The 20580-nt window shown below is 37.8% G+C and overlaps 1 protein-coding gene across 3 annotated transcripts in view; it reads right to left on the reverse strand.

The window, feature by feature from the left end:
* The window catches only part of abcc12 (ATP binding cassette subfamily C member 12), a 122036-nt gene that overhangs the window by 81488 nt on the left and 19968 nt on the right, over positions 1–20580 (reverse strand). Inside the window, exons 5-11 of one of the 3 annotated variants that reach the window (XM_043706921.2) lie at positions 17281–17514; positions 13170–13343; positions 2960–3107; positions 2320–2468; positions 2114–2221; positions 1684–1968; positions 1506–1577 (exon numbers count right to left, since the gene is read on the reverse strand). In XM_043706921.2, coding sequence (XP_043562856.2) covers positions 1506–1577; positions 1684–1968; positions 2114–2221; positions 2320–2468; positions 2960–3107; positions 13170–13343; positions 17281–17514 — 1170 coding nt within the window. The remainder of the gene's footprint in view (positions 1–1505; positions 1578–1683; positions 1969–2113; positions 2222–2319; positions 2469–2959; positions 3108–13169; positions 13344–17280; positions 17515–20580) is intronic. The other 2 variants (XM_043706923.2, XM_087995882.1) reach the window with 2 other exon arrangements.

Raw genomic sequence — 20580 nt, forward strand, 5'->3', positions numbered from 1 at the left:
ACTCGTATTCTATTATGCCCATCTGGCTGACCTCATTAAGTCATTTCAGAGGCCACCAGCTGCATGTAGACAGTCTTCCTATGGCATCCTGGGAGAGGTATTTTTTCAAGTGGTGGGCTTTGACCAGAGAAATTATTTCAGAGATGTTGCCTCTCCATCAATGTAATTTTTATTTTTAACTTAAATTTTCTTTGGCCTACCTGGACAGCAAATCACAGTAGCAGGTTGTTCTTGAATGTCCACCCATGAAATCAAAAGGCAAGTCACATTGGCCAGCCAAGCATGCAGTCGACACAGATTTCCAATCATTGTCAGGGCTCCAACCTTTATGGGAAAATTCTTCCCTACATTCTATAGGTTGTTGTGGTTCTGTTCACCGAGCTGGAAGTTTTTGTTGCAAACGTTTCGTCCCCTGGCTAGGCGACATCATCAGTGCTTGGGAGCCTCCTGCGAAGCGCTTCTTTGATGTTTCCTCCGGTGTTTATAGTGGTCTGTCCTTGCCGCTTCCAGTTGTCAGTTTCAGCTGTCCGCTGTAGTGGTTGGTATATTGGGTCCAGGTCGATGTGTTTGTTGATGGAGTTTGTGGATGAATGCCATGCCTCTAGGAATTCCCTGGCTGTTCTCTGTCTGGCTTGCCCTATGATAGTAGTGTTGTCCCAGTCGAATTCATGTTGCTTGTTGTCTGCATGTGTGGCTACTAAGGATAGCTGGTCGTGTCGTTTCGTGGCTAGTTGATGTTCATGTATGCGGATTGTTAGCTGTCTTCCTGTTTGTCGCCTAGCCAGGGGACGAAACGTTTGCAACAAAAACTTCCAGCTCGGCGAACAGAACCACAACAACGAGCACCCGAGCTACAAATCTTCGCACAAACTTTGAATTCTATAGGTTTTTAAAAGTTCTAACATGGGCTAAAGTGTACCTGTTTCACTATAGCTTCACTAATTTTGATAATCTTTAATCACAGACAGACTAAAACATATAGATCTGATCACATTTATTAAACAATCCGATTGTGTGAATGAATTTCAAAAAAGATGTACAGCATAATGTTTCTTTATAATTTAGAATAGAGCCCCTACAGTGTGGAAATAGGCTATTCAGCCCAACAGGTCCATACTGACCCTCCAAAGAGTATCACACCCAGACCATTACCCTACCCTATTACTCTACATTTACCCCTGACGAATGCACCTAACCTACACATCTCTGAATGTTATGGGCAACTTAGCATGGCCAATTCACCTAACCTGCACATTTTTGGGTTGTGGAAAGAAACCGGAGCACCCGGAGGAAACCCATGCAGACATGGTGAGAATGTGCAAACTCCAAACAGACAGTCGCCCAAGGCTGGAATCAAACCTGGGTCGCTGGCACTGTGAGGTAACAGTGATAACCACTGAGCCACCATGCTGCCCAATTTCTTCCTATATACTTAAGAAAACTGGTTTGATCTATGTATGGTATTAGCAATTTTCACTTGGTTACTAAATCCAAAATGTGCTTACCTGTCCCAGTAGAGCAGATATTAAAGAACTTTTTCCACTTCCTACATTTCCACAAACTCCTAAGAGTGACCCCTGAGAGAAAAAAAATCCATATTAAGATTTAATTTATTAGACCTCAGACATGTCCTCAAATGTAAGATGTACCAGTTTAACAGGTGTAATATCTGTGACCATGTACCTTTTCCAAACTGAAGCTAATACCATGGAGAGTCGTTAATACAATGCTGTCTTTTTCTGCTGATGTTTTAGATGTAAGTTCTGGCAGTTGACCAGAACTATTGGGGTCATTTGCTCCATTTGCTTTAGAAACTTTTTTTCCTTTTGGCACCTTGTCAGCAGGATTTAATGTTCCATTACCATTTGTATTGTCCCATGAAAGTGAAGCATTTTCCATCAGCACGGCGTATGGAGAGTCTTTCATACTTTCCACGTATACAACAGGATCTTTCATGACGAGAATTTTCTAATAATAAAGTAAATTTTTGAAAGGAACATAAGTGCACAAATCTGAATTAGAACTTTAATAATTGCTTAAATATGCTTCTATAAACAACATGCATATATTTAAAACAATAAATGTAAAATTATTATCAAAGTTACTAATTTACCTTTAACCTCCGTAAAGAAATTTTAGCCTCAGCAAATGCTTTAACTGAATATGGCAGACTGGCCAATGAAAATTTCATTGAATTGAAAACTGCAATCACGGTAAATGCCTTGAGTGATGAGAAAAAAAATATATAAAGGAACAAATTTACAGATAGTCAGGATAACACTAAGTGTGTTATTAAATGTTCTTTTCTTCTAATCTTACCGTGGATGCTGTCAATTCGTATCCCAGGAGTGTGTGTACAACAAATGTGAGGACTGTGGCCAATGTTGGTACAATAGGAGTAACTGAAGTATTCACACTTTGAACATATCCTGCTTTTTCTAATATCTTTCGTTCAGTTTTACGAACATCTGTTTCAGAAAATTAACAGCACAAATTGTCTGTATCAGCCAACATCTAATGTCCCTTAAGATCCATAAAACTAATGTAATTTAAAATATGCGTTATTCCTTGTTTCTGGGTACTGATATTTCATGTTTTGAATTATAAAGATAACATAAAGCTACTGTTATGTTTACATTCTATATATATATGTACAGAGGAATCTCGATTATCCGAACGACATGAGCGGGGAGTATTGTGTTCGGATAATCAAATATTTGGATAATCGAATGTTCGGATAACACAGTTTAGCCAAGCATCAGGACCTTGAGATCTTTTTCAGATAATCCAAAATGCAGATAATTGATGTTCAGATAATCGAGGTTACTCTGTATACACACACACACACACACATATGTATACACACACACACACAAAGACAATTCAGGTTTAAAAAAAAGCATGGCTTTAATGAATGAACAACTTTTACTCCAGTTCACTGAAAAATGTGTTTTCTTACCATGAATAGTACGTGCAAATGATTTCTCCCATGCATACATTTTTATCAGTTTTATATATGTCAAAACTTCATTCATTAATCGCACCCGAGTATCTGTCTGAACAATGGTTTTGCGTCGAAATCCTGTAGTAAGTTGTGCCATTAACAGCTGGAACCAATAAATATCACAAATAATCTCATGATGTATTCTAAACTTCCTGTATGCCAATTTCACAAAAAAGCTTCTGAACTTCAAGGCATTTGATTGAGAAAAGAACGCAAGAAAATAGCAGCAGAGAAATAAAGAATACCTTTCAGAATATTTTTCCAAAAATAAATGTATACTGTTGATAGGGAAACGTAGAAGAGGCAAAGATGGTGCTAAAGTAAATTAATAATGGAAAAAGATATTAAACAGGTAAGAAAGACATGCTTTGTGCAATCTTTCAAGAAACCAATGAAGGGAAATACAAATATAGGAACATAAAAAAAAATGATAGTCAAAGATTAATAGTAAGCTCAGCAATTTTAGTTGTCAAAAGCGTTCATGACAGTAAGAAATTCTTCCAAATTTATAATGATAATTGTTTCAAGATAAATAGAAATTGAAAAATAATTGTTCCATTAGAATAGAAATAATCATTAGAGAAGTTAGCAGTAACATGTCATCCATCATTAATGGCTCTCTACCTAAATTTATCATAACTTAAAAACAATGTGCCTTCATGAATGGATCCTACATACCTGACAGTGTTAACTGAGACAGCAACAAACAAACATTGCATTTATTTAACACCTTGAACACATGCAAAATGATAACAAAGCTCATTTTGTGTGGAACCTGGCATCAGTACATGATCTGTCCTGGATTCACTCTCCAGCAAAATTTATGGAAAAGAACATTGGGTGGCACATAAAACAGTTTGATAATTGATCATTACAAATTTTGTTGCCATGTAAAATTTCAGTCCTAGAATCCCTATCGTGTGTAAACAGGCCCTTTGGCCCAACAAGTTCACACTGACCCTTCAAAGAGTAACCCACCCAGACCCATTCCCTGAAACTACTACTCTACGTTTACCCCTAGCTAATGCACCTAATCTACACACGGCTGAACACTATGGGCAATTTAGCATGGCCAATTCACCTGACCCACACCGTGGACCGTGGGAGGAAACTAGAGCACCTGGAGGAAGCCCACACAGGCACAGGGAGAATGTGCAAACTCCACACAGACACTTGCACGAGGACGGAATCAAACCCAGGCCCCTGGTGCTGTGATGCAGCAGTGCTAATCATTGCTTCACCGTGCTGCCCCTAAATGGCCTGCTATATATAATATTTAACGAGTGCTGTTAACAATCTCAAAAATCACAGAATTAGGAATGTAAGAAAAATCTCATAAATTGGAAATAAACTAATAAAACAGTAAGACCACAAGATGAATGAACAGAAGCAGGCTATTCAGCATAAAGTTCACTATGCCATTTAATTAAGTCCTTGCTGATGTAATGGATATGTTTATATAATTGATATATTTTGAAGAAAATTGACAAAGCTAACTGAGGTAAACTTGGATTTAGTCCTGCACTAGCAATCCACAAAATAATTACTCATCAAGGTTGCAGACCACTTGTTTCAAAACTAGCAAGCAGCAATTAATTTGAGTTCAGAACATGATGATCTTGCTCAACCGTTAATGTCAACGTTTTGAGAAAATGAAATCCTAAATGAACATTAGAAAGCTTTACATTACATCCTCGATGCACTCCTCTACTGTGGTGTGACTTGCTGATTGTGCCTATTAGATGCATAAATCCCTTGGAAGCTGACAAAGAAGTGTCAAACATGTCAAGAACTGTCAAGACAGGTCAAGCTTAAAAGGAACTGTTGAAAAATGTCAAAACCATCTGTAAATATTAAAAAAGTATCAAACATATCTAATAGCAACAAAGTGGCAAACCTGTTAACAGTCAAAATTTATTTTAATTGAATGAAGCTTCTTTTCTCAAATACAATCTAATCTGCAAGATGGAACTTTACATATAAACAAATTAAGAACAAGGATAGGGTCATGCAGCTCCTGGAGCTCACTTTGCCATTCAGAGCTGATCTGATTATTCCACATTCCTGCCCACTCTATTATCTGTCTTTCCTCTTGCTTGTCAAGAACATAGTCCAAGACTCTGCTTCTATTCCTTTTGAGAAAAAGAGTTCCAAAAACCTACAACTATCTTTCAAAAAATAATTCTCCTTTCTTGAAGCCCTTTATTTGAAACAGTAATTTCTAGTTCTGGATTTTCCTTGACACGTGCATTCTGTCTAGATTCCTCAGGACCTTATGTGTTAGTGAGTTTTGAGAAGATTTGTGATTCAGATTGAGGTTCTGGATTTGGGTTTGCTTGCTAAGCTGGAAGGTTCATTTTCAGATGTTTCATCACCATACTAGGTAACATCATCAGGTAGCCTCCAGATGAAGCACTGGTGGCATGACCCACTTTGTATTTATGTGTTTAAGTTTCCTTGGGTTGGTGATGTAATTTCATGTGGTGATATCATTTCCTGTTCTTTTTCTCCGAGGATGGTAAATGGGCTCCAAGTCAATGTGTTTGTTGATAGAGTTCAGGTTGGAATGCCATGCTTCTAGGAATTCTTGTGCATGTCTCTGTTTGGCTTGTCCTAGGATGGATGTGTTGTCCCAGGTGAAGTGGTGTCCTTCCTCATCTGTTTGTAAGGAAACTAGTGAGAGTGGGTCATGTCTTTTTGTGGTGAGTTGATGTTCATGTATCCTGGTAGCTAGTTTTCTGTTTGTCCAATGTATTGTTTGTTACTATTCTTGCAAGTTTTTTGTAAATTACGTTAGTTTTGCTTGTTGTCTGTATAAGGTCTTTCAAGTTCATTTGCTGCTGTTTTAGTGTGTTGGTGAGTTTGTGGAGTACCATGACACCAAGAGGACCGAGTAGTCTGTCAATCATTTCCGTGATGTCTTTGATGTAGGGGAGAGTGGCTAGGGTTTCTGGATGTGTTTTGTCTGCTCATTCGGGTTTGTTGATGAGAAATCAGTGGACTGTGTTCATTAGATCCCCTTTCTCTTTGAATACACTGTATAGGTGATTTTTCTCTGCTCTGCATAGTTCCTTTGTCCTGCTGTGTAGTGGCTCATTGAAATAATGTTCTAATGCAGCTTTGCTTGTTGGTGTTGGGGTGATTGCTTCTGTAGTTGAGTATTTGGCCAGAATGTGTTGCTTTCCTGTAGATGCTGGGTTGAAGTTCCCCATTGGCTGTACGCTCTACTGCGACATCTAGGAATGGCAGTTTATTGTTGTTTTCCTCCTTTTTAGTGAAATTTGTGCCAGTAAGAGTATTATTAATAGTCTTGAAAGTTTCCTCTAATTGTTTCGTTCAGTGATGACAAAGGTGTCATTCACGTAGCAGACCCAAAGTTGGGTTGGATGGTTGGCAGAGCTGTTTGTTCGAGTCTCTGCATTACTGCAGCTGTTCAGGACCTGATATCGGAGATCCCATGGGTGTTCCTTTGGTTTGTCTGTTGGTTTTGTTATTGAAGGTGAAGTGAGTGGTAAGGCATAGGTCAACTAGCTTGACTATATTGTCCTTGCTGATGACGTTGGTGGTGTTTGGTGTATGTGTCTTTGGTTCTTCTAATAATGCAGTCAGTGTTTCCTTGGCGAGGTTGATGTTGATGGATGTGAACAGGGCTGTTACATCATAGGAGACTATATTTCATCCTCTTCTATCTTGGGGTCTTTTGTAGTCTTGAGGAATTCTTGAGTGGAGTGGATGGAGTGGCACGAGTCTTTCACTAAGTGTTTTAGTCTTTGGTGTAGCTCCTTGGCCAGTCTGTAAGTTGCTGTTACACTATGGGTCTGAGGGGGGCTTCTAGTTTGTGAATTTTGGTAATCTGTAGAAGCATTGTATGTTGGATCCATCTGGTTTCATTTTTTTGGAAGTTGGTCTTATTTATTTCTCCAGATTTTTGAAGTATTTTGAATAGAGCTGTGATTCAGTTAGCTGAAAGCGTGATTCGGTTCTCAAGTTGTGGGTTTGGGTATAGCGCCACTTGTTGGTAAGTATTCATATCTGCAAATAGTGCATTCACTTTCTCAATTAGTCTCTTTGATTTAAAATTACTGTTAAGTGTCCTTTGTCTGCAGGTAGGATAACAATTTTTTTTAACCTTTTTTAGTCTTACTAGCATTTTCCTTTCTTGTGTATTGAGTGTGCCTCAATACACGCCAAACAGAGACATGCATGAGAATTCCTAGAAGCTTGGCATTCTAACCGGAACTCTATCAACAATCACATTGACTTGGAGCCCATTTACCACCCCCTGAGGAAAAGAACAGGAAATGACATCACCACAGGAAATGACACCACCACAGGAAATGTCATCACCAACCTAAGGAAACCTGAACACATAAATAGAAAGTGGGCCATGCTACCAGTGCTTCATCTGGAGGCTCACTGATGATGTTACCTAGTATGGTGACAAAACATCTGAAAATGAACCTTCCAGCTCAGCAAGCAAACCTACATCCAGAATCTTATGCATTTCTACCATATTGAAAACTCCAGCTGATACATAGGCTGCCCAAACTTTCCTCATGAGGCAAGATTCCCCCCTTCCAAATATTAGTCTCATAAATCCTCACTGAACTGCCTGCTGATAGATTTGCCTGTTTCATTAAATAAAGAGCTCGATACTATACAAAATACTCCAGATGTGATCTCACCTATCCCCATAATCTCCCCACTTTTGTATTCAATTTCCCTCATAATGAACATGAGCATTCTATTCACTTTTCTAATTACCTGCACAGTAACCTTTTTTAAATTCACAAATGTAGACACCAAAGTCCTTTTACATTTCTCACCATTGAGAAAATGCATTTATTCTTTTATTCTGCTGGTCAAAATGGTCAATTTCATATTTTACTATATTTTGCTCCATTTGTCAGATCTTTACCTTCTCGCTTGATCTACCTATATAAATTGGTGGACTCCTCCTGCCTACTTCACAATTTACTTTTACATAACTTTGTATCATTACTAGATATAGCAACTGTACCTTTTGGCTTAATCAGTCATTACAATTTGCAAAAATTCTTGATGCAATTTGATTTTGATGGTGAATCAGGCAGGTCCGATTCTTTAAATGCAATCTGCAATCTTGAAATAATATGAGTCTGCTTTTGTCACCTCATTGACTTTGTGATAGTAAATATAGAACCTTTGTGTTCCATCCACTTTTGGAATCATCACAATAGGTAAGCTCCAGGTACTATGATTCAGTTCAATAATATAACTGTCCAACCAGAACTTAATCTCGTCCCTGTCTCGAGCCAATATCTCTAAACCGAATCTGTAAACACGTTGTTTTAGAAGTAATGTTACTTGAACATAAATACCATAAACAGCCAAAGATTTTTTTCCTGGCCTGTCCACACACATTGACATATGGTTCTGTAATAGCCTTTGTGAGTCACTTTGAGAGTATTCTAAAAAAATAAAAAATGTTATACTAACTTTTTAAGTACTTCTGTATTATCCAGTCTGATTGTTGATTGTTCAAATGCTGATTTATTTTCCAATTGTTCTGATGTTTCTATTTCACTCCCTATTTCTTTTAATAATATAAGTACATTTATCTTCTGGCTATCACCCTTGTCATAGTCCCTCCTTAACATTTTAACAGGACATACTCTCTGATACTTTTTCCTGACTATTACTCTCTCCATTATTTGTGACATTGAGTTTATTGTTGATTTGATAACTTCCAGTGAACCTTGCTTTTAATAGTTCCCCAGAGAAAGGTAACAACACAACATCTTGACTCATTACAAAATTTCAAACTCTAATCTACAATATTATTCTATTCTAGTTTTCATTGTTTGTTGAGCACTCTTTGAATTCTTCTTGGCCAACTTGCATGCTTTCATTAATTTCTCTCTGAAACTTGAAACATGGATTAAAAGCTTAGTCTCTGAGCTTTGGTTTGAACATTTCTGTTTAATCATTTCAAATGGTCCTCCCACCATATGTTCATATATCAGTTCAAAAGGACTGAATCCTGTGAGCTCATTAGAAGCATCCCTATGGTGAACAGTAAAAAGGAATTCCTTTACTCTAACCATTACGACATTTTTGACAATAAGGTCTTACAATGACCTTCAAAATTTGATGTCATCTTTTCAATGAATCTTGAGATTGTGAGTGATATGCAGAAGAAGTACATTTTTTTCCATCCAAAGCTCGTCTCCACTTCTTGGAATGTTCGTGATATAAAATTTGAGCCTTTATCTGATTGTATTTATTTGGGTAATTCATATCTTCTAAAAGAACGGGACTAACTTTTACAATTCCATTCTTGCAATGCTTTTCCAAAAGTGACCACTTCTGGAAATCTTGTGTAAGTATCCAGAATCATTAAAAGACGCTGATTCCAATTCATGGTTTCAGGTAACGATTCTACAGAAGATTTTAAGGTTCTATGAAATGATTCATCTGTAGCTGGTATCAGAACTAAATGCACAAATTGAATGGATTGAATGGATTTTGCCAACTATCTGATAATGACCACATCTTTGTATAATCCTAGCCAATCAAATTTTTTTAAGCCTGTGATTTCTAAATGCCTAATTAGCCTGGCATTGGAATTTTGTGAAGTTTTCATAAAATTTCATTATGATACTCAGATGAATATACCATGTGATGGGTGAATGCAGATTTCTCATTGGCTGATATTTTCAGTGCTCTTAACGTCCTTGAGGCATTGCCATGTGTTCCTACAGATCATGGACGCTGTACAGACCAGTGTGGTCTGGTAACTTCAGACCAGACTGGTAGAGTCTGGTACTAAATTATCCTCTGACAGTTTTGAGGGAAGAGAATGGCCCATATTCACCCAGCCCACCGCCTGTCAGCAAATTGCAGTGCCAACATACAACTATCAACTACCTCTCAGGCAATACATCCTAAACTGGAAGTTAAAAGTGAATTCTGACTTTCAATATTTGAACTGGTGCACCGCTGGGCTTTAAGTATGGCACCAATGATGTGAAACCTGGATGCAGTAGTATCTGAGTATCTGCCACTGCAAGTGCAGGAAAACACAAAAGTGGCCTCGAGGAGGCATTGTACTATTTGAAGAGGTGACCAGTGTATAATTTTGCAAGAAAATTCGCTGGAGTTCCAGGAGAGAAAGCCTCCATAACACTCATCTGAAATGGACACAGCCAAATTATGAGAAAATTCAACCCATGATATTCCCTTGGCTCTTCCTGACTACCATGAATTTTTCTATGCGCCCTGTGTTCATGCAACAATTGTAGAAAAAATGATGGATAAAGAATTTTGAGCTGTATAATCAAATGGGAAATGTTTAAATCTGAGACATTTACTTTGACAGCGCAAATAGTAATTTCCATTTCAAAGTAAAGTATCTATCAAACCACAGAGAGGAAATAGGTCAGACTTTTTTTTAATCCCTTCAGAAGCACACTTTCCTACTGCCAGTGCAACTAAATTACAGCACAGAAACATGACATCAGAAGACATTTCACATTGGAAAAGTACTGTATTACTGTAACATGTGCCAACAATTACATAATGGAGATGTCAACTTACCCGTACAGGACAGTTCTGTCTGCTGAACTGCTGCATTAGATGCATACCTACATTACAATGCAGCATCTAGGTGTGACATTTGAAAATGTCAAAATGGTTTACCACTCAGATTTTCAGAATGGCCACTGCATTATTTTCTTCATAAACTCTCAAACTTGTTATGCTTTTCATGGGTTTCCAAAACTGTACTGCTTGATGATAATATGTGGGAACAAAACCAAATTTCATTTAGAATTGGAAAGCCAACCTCAGCAGGTTGCACATTGGGCATTCCTGAGCCGCAATGAGGTCAGAGGGTCAGGAACATGAAAGAAAACGACATTTCTTCCCCTCAAAATATATAAGTAAAACCATTCATTCTCCAATTCTGTCTCTGAACCCAGATGAAAGTTCAGTCTCTAGTCTCCAAACATAAGGAGCATGTTCAAGCCCTTTAAATGGCGCAGAGAAGGCAAATTATGAGGAAATATTAGAAAGATATTTCAGAGGTTTTCAAGTTCAGGAAATACTTCTGCATTCTAGTAATTTTAATATGATGGTAGTTGTGAAGACAAAAACATTGGAGCTAGCTGTTTTGATGGAACAAATTTAGGTTTCTATAGAAGAATATGATATGGATGTTCTGTTACTTCCCTTCTCTATTTAACTTTGTGAACTAAGTAATTATAAAAAGTGGACTCTTATGAGTTAATAAGCTTTATATGCAAATTTTGTTCTGGATAATTATAGAGAAAGGAAAGTTAGTATAATAAGTATGTAAGTTAGCACGCTGAGCTGTAAGATTTGTTTTCATTCTTACAAGATACTATACAGGAACTGTAAAAAACACTACATCAGACAAACAAGTAGGACACTTGCCACCAGGATACATGAACACCAACTAGCCACCAAAGGACACGACCCACTATCACTACTCTCCATTCATACAGACAAAGAAGGATAACAATTTGACTGGGTCAACACGCACATCCTAGGAAAGGCGAAACAAAAACATGCACAGGAATTCTTAGAGGCATGGCATTCTAACCAGAACTCCATCAATAAACACATTGATTTTGATCCTATCTACCTTCCCTTGAAAGAAAGAACTGGAAATGACATCACCCACCATCAGAAACCAAGACCTGTAAATAGAGAGGCGGGACATATCACCAGCGCATCACCAGAGACTCTCACTGATGATGTTGCCTAGTATGGTGATGAAACATCTGAAAACAAATCTTCTAGCTCAATGAGCTAATTTACATACTTATAATCAACCTGAGCTACAAATCGTATCAAAAATTGCCAGTTAGTATAATCTGTTTGATCATATCTTTCAGAAACATCTCATAGTACTTATACTGAATTATTTTTAAAATGTTGTTAGAAGGTAAATATGGCAGCATTCATGCACAGTAAGATACTATAAAAAAGTTAAGAAGAGTCTGTTTTTATGATCCTAATTGAGTGAGAAGTGGTGAACAGGACATAAGCAGTAAGCCTTCAGTTTCCCTAAACAGTTGTAATATTTTGATATCCAGCTAAAACAGTTGACAGGCTCTCAGTCTAGCAACTCCTCGAAAGGAAAGTATTACCACAAATGCCATATATAGTTAGTAAAGCACTACATCATTAATATACTATTAGCACAGCTCAGTCAGTGGCTGAGTAATACTTCTGTGCAGCATCAAGAATATCCTGCATTGTCAGAGATGGCCCATTATGTGAAACCAAGATCTGATGCGCCTGTTCAGGTGGATATAAAATATAAAATGCTGCTACTTAAAGGGCACAGAGTTCTTTAGGATAGCTGAATTCCCACTGCCAGGGCAAATCATCTTCACCCAGTGCACTCGAACAAAAGGATGAAGAAGGACGTGTTTCAAAGGTCCTTGAAGGTTTCCCTCAAGAAATGCAACATAGATGTCAATGTGTGGGACACTTGTTCAGAAGAAACCAATTTGGAGGAAGTTCCTGTATAAAGGGACACAATTCTTTGAGAACAATTATTGGCAGGTGGAAGTACAGAAAAGGAATCAGAGGAAGGAATGCCAGAACTCAAGACCAAGAACCAATTCAACCCCCTGCCTGCTAAATGTGTGGTCAGAGATGTGCTCTAGAATTGGGCTTATCAGTCACATACGGACCCACAGAACCTTTGACGATTAACACAGAATTTCTTAAAATGAATAATCATACTCATTAGAGGATGACTACTGATGTCGGCAGAGTTCTTTACTGAGTTGATTGAGAGCTTACTATATGAAAATTGGCTGTCAAACTTGCCTAAAATGTAACAATGATTACATTTCTAAAGTAATCCATTGGTTATATTATTTCAATTAATTTAAAAGCTGTGGTCTTTGCCAACTAAGCTAATAGCTAATGCCCATAATTAACTGTAATGTGAGATATCCAAAGTATGAAGAGGTGTTAAATAAATGCAATATAAGTTTTGGTCATGACTTCAATATTAAACACCTCATTTGAACTGAAACAATCATTCATCTAACTCAAAATTTACAGTGCTCACAAGTTAGCTCAGCTAATGTCTACTAAAATTTGGGACAATAGGTGTGTTAGGCATTTCATTATAATGTCATACCTGAACAGGTATAAATAAAACATAAGCAACAATCCCCAACAATGATGTTGGGCCAAGGATAATGTAGCAATATATTGTGCAACTGATTAGCAATACCGGAGTACCAAATATAAAAGGACAAAACAAAGCAGCTTCAAATAGTCGATGACCATCATTTGACAATAGGTTCAATACCTGTATAAAGAAAATAAAATGAAGCAAGTTAACTCAAAGCCATGTTTTTCAATCTTTGAACTTGATTTGAAATCAATCTATATTTAACACAAAAATCTTGATTCCTTTCTTTTGCTTTCATGTTTTGAACACTACTTTTTTCAGTGGCAGATGTTGCCAAATAATTCTACACTTCTGCAAGACAGAAGTTGAATCTGAACTGTCAGATCCATTTGTGAAAAAAAAAATTCACATCATTGTTAGGAGAGATTTTCATTATTTCAGTTCCAAAAAAGCTGATATCACTTTCATCATTAAAGTGTTGTGGAGAGGTGGTGATTTTTTAAATACCCTTGTCATGTAAATTAGTAGGTTCCTGATATACGTTATACATTTAGAAACAAACCTTCAAAACAAACCCTTTAAAATATGTATGATATGTTACATATTTGGCACAGATGTTGACTGCTGTTTAATCTCTTAATTGATCTAGTTACTCTTTTAAATTTTAAAGTATTCAGAAGGATGTAATATTTCTCTCCAAATGCAGACCTAGTTCACTTCAATTCAGATGCTGGATCTATCCTATATTCTCTTTTTTCAGAGAGGTTCACTTTACACCCCTTGTATTTATTTGATTACTATTGGTTAACAAACTCAGTCTATGCTATTACACTCATTTTCTGAATGGTGGATTGTAGGAAAACAATATATGGGCAATTTTCTACTTTGTTGCGTAGAGGTCAGTTTGGTAGAAGTTTCAGTTTCAGTTTTGTCCAGTTTCATAATCATTATATTACCATAATTCCTTATTTTTATTTGTTATAACATTAACAAATGTTAAAATCAGAATGTTAAAGCAAGTCTATAATGACTTACAAAACCTTTTCAAGAGTCCCCTCATTTAAACTGATGAAGATTTGTAAATTTTGTGAATAATTCTTATATATAATAATTTCAGTTTATTTTATTTATATTAGGAGCAAAGTAATTGAATAATTTCTTCCTCAGTCAACTGGAAATACAAAATATCCCATGCAGCCTAAACAAATTTTGTGTTCCAGTTTTAGTTTCCTATTTTTATAAATATTAAATATCAAATTAAAATTTATATTAACTCATTTACATATATACTCCCAGACAAATAGTATATAATGAATATAACAAATAAAAATAAGGAATTATGGTAATATAATGATTATGAAACTGGACAAAACTGAAACTGAAACTTCTACCAAACTGACCTCTACGCAACAAAGTAGAAAATTGCCCATATATTGTTTGTTCACAAAGAGCAGGACAAGTCCAATCTGGTAAATTACTAATCTATCAGCCCAATATCAGTAAAGTCACAGAACATGTAATTGACATTTGTGTAGAGAAATAGTTACCACTAACTAAATGGGTGGTCCTCTTTGTTATCACGTATTTCTTTGCCCACATATTTCAGTCTAATCAGTATTTTAACCAATAATTAAACTTTGATCATCATAATTCAAAACAGATTATTTGTTCATGAACATATCATTGTTATTTGATTAGATTACATTACAGTGTGGAAACAGGCCTTTCGGCCCAACAAGTCCACACCGACCCGCTGAAGCGCAACCCACCCATTCCCCTACATTTACCCCTTTACCTAACATTACGGGCAATTTAGCATGGCCAATTCACCTGACCTGCACATCTTTGTGACTGAGGGAGGAAACTGGAGCACCCGGAGGAAACCCACACAGACACGGGGGAGAATGTGCAAACTCCACACAGTCAGTCGCCTGAGGCGGGAATTGAACCCGGGTCTCCGGCACTGTGAGGCAGCAGTGCTAACCACTGCCCATGGGAGTTTGCTGTGCACAAATTGTCATACATCGTCTACATTTCAACAATAGCTACACTTTAAACAGAGTTTCATTGGTTATAAAACACTTTAGAATGTCCTGAGGTCACGAAAAGTCATGAAAAGTACTTACAAGTCTCATTTGATTAACAAACTGATATCCATATATTAAACTAGTCGGCAGAAGACGTTCAGAGATTTACAAGGGATTTGATATGAATCTGTAGTTTAGCACATAAGCCAGTTGACACCATTCCCTTCTCGACCCATTCCCTGTCCAGACATTAATTTCCCATTGCGGAAAAACCCAGATTTTCTTTTAATCTCAATCTGTTCAGACATGTTATGACACACCAGTAGGTGGGACTTGAATCCAGGTTTTCTGGCCACAGGTAGGGACACTACTACTGCATCACAACAATCCTGAGAGCACAGCTTTTTAAAAATATTTAGTAACCCAACACCAAATTCAACTGATCCTAACACTTTATTTTGTAGATTAATTTGCATTCCTACCAGCAATATAATTTTTATACATCACTTTCTTAAAATAGTGGAACACAAAAAGATAATGGGAGGTTGCAGCAAATGGAGACATGTGAAAATTAATAATAGTGAGTAATTGGTTGGGGAAAGTGCAAAGCTTTGAACACATTTAAATTAGTTTTTTGAGTTAGTATTACTCAGCGATGGAAAATGTTGTTTGAGTTACTGTAGATTGCCTTGAGATCTGAAACACTATCTGCTAAGTACAAGGATATGGGTGGTATTGCTCACCAAATCCTGCATTGGGACTAAAATGGAGCGAGTATCAAAGGATGTCATAATAAGTAGAAGAATGAAAGGTTTTTCAAAGTGGCAGCATGCAAGTGAGTTGCTGATATTTGACATACTGATGACAGGTCCTGGGATATATCTCACCAGAGGGCCAGCACCATGTTTTACTCGCGGAATTACTTAGTAAATGATAGTAAAACATCTGGCAGCAATGAGGGTTGGATATTGGTTTTGAAGTATAATATTGGAGACGTCTAGATGTTGGGGAACATTGAGAAATCGTACTGAAATCTCTTATTACAGGAAGGGGAGGATATTGATTTGTGACAACACTGGGCTGTCAGATGATGGGATAAGAACATAGAGAAAAGTGTACAAAGTTAAAAATCACACAACACCAGGTTATAGTCCAACAGGTTTATTTGGAAGCACTAGCTTTAGGAGCGCTGCTCCTTCATCAGGTAGTTGTGGTTAGTGCTTCCAAAGAAACCTGTTGGACTATAACCTGGTGTTGTGTGATTTTTAACTTTGTCCACCCCAGTCCAACACTGGCTCCTCCACATCAAGAAAAGTGTATGTTCTGGCAGTACTGCAGGTGGAGCAGATCAGGTCTGTCAGTACTTGGGAATGCATGAGAGGGTACCTTAAGATGAAGAAAAATCAGGAAGTAGGTTTAGGAAGCGCAAGCAGGGTCTTGCAGTCTAAATGTATTGGGAAGAGGTCTAGGCACCTAAGTGTATTTGTCTGACCTCTCACATTTCTGGAAGTTCAGAGAGGAGTCTAGGAAACCCCAAACGATTAAATTAGGGATGTGGGCCAAGCAGAGTTTCCTCCAATCTTTCTCCTGCCAATTATTAAGACAGCAAAGTTTTACATTTAAGTAACACACTTAATGACCTCAGGGTGTCTTGAAGTGCTTCAGGAAATGTAATTGCTACTGAAATACTGTTGTAAAATATGAAATGGTCATCTAAATCCTCCCAGATTCAAAGTTGTATTGTATTTTATGACTTTAATCGCAGCCACAAGCCTAGCAGAATAAATTTGAGCCAAGGCAGATCAAGGTCAGTTAAGAATGTGTTGTGTCGAATCAGGAGCGGTTGGAATAAACTTGGATGGGTGCAGCAATAGATATGTAAACCATTTAGACATTTGGTCTGACCAATCTTTCAACTGACTATTATCTGTGAAACTATTTTAAAAAGCTGGATCTACCATAGGGAGAAAAGCAGAAAAAAAAGTCAGAGAGGCATTGCCACTAGATTACTGTCACATAATCTTCTCAACCATATGGAAATCAATGAAGGACAACTGAGTAATCTTATATTATAGATTAGTGCTTACCTCACCAATGGAAATGTTGTTTAAACTTTTAAGATGGATCAGCTTAACAAATGCCAAAGTAGAAATAGCACCTTTTAGTCGAATGGCAGTCTGATAATTGATAGCCCATGAGGCTGAGAAGAAAGCTGTTTTACAGAGCTCTGTAGTAAATAAGGCAAAGCACAGACCAACTCCATAAACAAGACTGTCTGACTTTTTTTCAATATGCTGGAGTATAGCATGAACCAGCACTGCCTGTAAAGTAAGGAAGGGCAGCAGCAGTTAAACAGTAATAATACTGTGACATTTTTGTGTTCGACAAAATATCAATGGGATATATCCACTTTATATATCGACAACAACAATAATAACCAAAGCCTGCATCCATGTGGTGCCTTTAATGAGAAAACATATCCAAAGTCAAGTGATAATGAATGTACAGAAAATGGACACTAGACCAAGACAGCAGGGAGTAAGATGTGAGCAAAGCTTTATTTTTAAATGGTATCCATGGTTTAAAAATGTGAGCGGAGCAATAAGGTATGGGGTGGGACGTTCAGAACAAAAACATGAATAACTGAAATGTTATCAATTCTGGTAAGAAGAGGGAGCACTAAATGATTATTTGGAAAAGCATAATTTGATTAGAGATAGTCAGCATGGCCTTGTGAGGGGCAGGTCAAAATGAACAGCCTTATTAAATTATTTGAGGATATGACAAAACACATTGATGAAGGTAGAGAAGTGGATGTGATGTATATGGATTTTAGCAAGGCATTTGATAAAGTTCCCTATGGTAGGTAGGCTCATTCATAAAGTAAGGAGGCATGGGATATAGGGAAATTTGGCTGTTTGGATACAGAATTGACTGGCCCATAGAAGACAGAGGGTGATAGTGATGGAAAGTATTCGGCCTCGAGTTCGGTGACCAGTGGTATTCCGCAGAGGTCTGCTGTTAGGCCTCTGTTCTTTGTGATTTTATAAATGACGTGGATGAGGAAATGTAAGAGTGGGTTAGTAAGTTTGCCAATGACATGAAGGTTGATGGAGTTGTGGATAGTGTGGAAGGCTGTTATGGGTTGCAACAGGGCATTGATAGGATGCAGAGCTGGGCTGAAAAGTGACAGATGGAGTTCAACCTGGAAAACTTTGTGTGATTCATTTTGGAAGTCAAATTTAAATGCAGATTACAGGGTTAAAGACAGGATTCTTGGCAGTGTGGAAAAACAGAGGGATCTTAGGGTTCATGACCAAAGATCCCTCCAAGTTGCCACCCAAGTTGATAGAGTTGTTCAGAAGGTGTATGGTGTGCTGGCTCTAATTAGCAAAGGGACTGAGTTTAAGAGCCGTGAGGTTATGCTGCAGTTCTATAAAACCCTGGTTAGACCACACTTGGAATATTGTGTTCAGTTCTGGTCACCTCATTATAGGAAGGACGTGGAAGCTTTCGAGAGGGTCAGAGGAGATTTACCAAGATGTTTCCTGCACTGAAGGGCATGTCTTATGAAGAAAGGTTAAGGGAGCTAGGGCTTTTCTCATTGGAGGGAAGAAGGATGAGAGGTAACTTGGTATAGATGTAAAAGATGATGCGAGGTATAGATAAAATGGATAGCCAGAGACTTTATCCAGGGCGGAAATGGTTATTACAAGGGAGCATAATTTTAAGGTGGTTGGAGAAAGGTTTAGGGGAGATGTCAGAAGTAGATTCTTTACACAGAGAGTGGTGGGTGCGTGGAAAGCACTACCAGTGGTAGTAGTAGAATCAGATAAATTATGGACATTTAGGCAACACTTGGATAGGCACATGGATGACAGTGAAATGAAGGATATGTAGGTTGGCACAATATCGAGGGCCAAAGATCCTGTACTATGTTTTACTGTTCTATGTTCTATATTCTATGTTCTAAATATTGGAATGGAGGAATATGGAGCAGATAGGCTGGGTTGAAGTCATGAATTCATGGAGTCATAGGGATGTACAGCAAGGAAACAGACCCTTTGGTCCAACCCGTCCATTCCAACCAGATATCCCAACCCAATCTAGTCCCACCTGCCAGCACCCAGCCCATAGCCATCCAAACCCTTCCTATTCACATACCCATCCAGATGCCTTTTAAATTTTGCCATTGTACCAGCATCCACCACTTCCTCAGGCAGCTCATTCCATACATATACCATCCACTGCATGTTGCACCTTAGATCTCTTTTATATCTTTCCCCTCTCACTCTAAACCTATGCCCTCTATTTCTGGACTCCCCCACCCCATGGATAAGACCTTGTCTATTTGCCCTATCCGTACCCCTCATGATTTTATAAACCTCTATGAGGTCACTCCCTCAGCATCTGACATGTTAAGGAAAATAGCTTTAGTCTATTCAACCTCTCCCTATAACTCAAATCCTCCAACATGGCAACATTCTTGTAAATCTTTTCTAAACCTTTTCAAGTTTCACAACATCCTTCTGATAGGAAGGAGACCAGAATTGCATGCAATATTCCAAAAGTGACCTAACCAATATCCTGTATAGCCATAATATGAAGTCCCAACTCCTGTACTCAATACTCTGACCAATAAAGGAAAGCATACCAAACATCATGACTTGGAGATGCCAGTGTTGGACTGAGGTGTACAAAGTTAAAAATCACACAACACCAGGTTATAGTACAATAGGTTTATTTGGAAGCACTAGCTTTCGGAGCACGCTCCTTCATCAGGTGGTTGTGGATAATAAGATTGTAAGACATAGAATTTAGCAAGAGTTTACAGTGTGATGTAATTGAAATTATGTATTGAAAAAGGTCTGGATTGTTTGTTAAGCCTCTCATCTTCTAGAATGACCATGTTGGTTTCAGTTCTTTCATTTGTAAATTGCAAAACTTTTTTTTAAAATTACATTCTCAATTAGTGTCATGTCGGCCCAGATAATGTATTGAAGGTGTTAGCTTTCCTGTTGAGGCAATGGTCAGACTGATTCTAATCTAAAAAATGGATTTACAGAATCTTACATGGATTCATGCAGTTTTAGAGCAAAGTAAAGTTTAATTCTGCAAGTACAAATTCACCCCACAAACTTATATGTGTATGTGTGCATGCAGGTGTGTCTGGGTGGGAGGTGTGGGGGGGAGTTTATGAGTGTCTGTGAGAGTGTGTGTATGTCAGTGAGAGTGAGTGTAAAGGGGTATAAGTCTGCAAGAGGGTGGTGTATAGTAGTGTATGTGTAAGCATATCAGAGAGGGTGTGTGTGTGTGTGTGTGTAGTGCAATGGGGTCACCTGTACTGTGACCCTATTGCACTATACACACAAACAGACAGATGGACA

The sequence above is a fragment of the Chiloscyllium plagiosum genome, unplaced genomic scaffold, assembly GCF_037043375.1.
Source record: "Chiloscyllium plagiosum isolate Xiang-an unplaced genomic scaffold, Cpla_swu_hap1 HiC_scaffold_17, whole genome shotgun sequence".
NCBI classification, from domain to species: Eukaryota; Metazoa; Chordata; class Chondrichthyes; order Orectolobiformes; family Hemiscylliidae; genus Chiloscyllium; species Chiloscyllium plagiosum.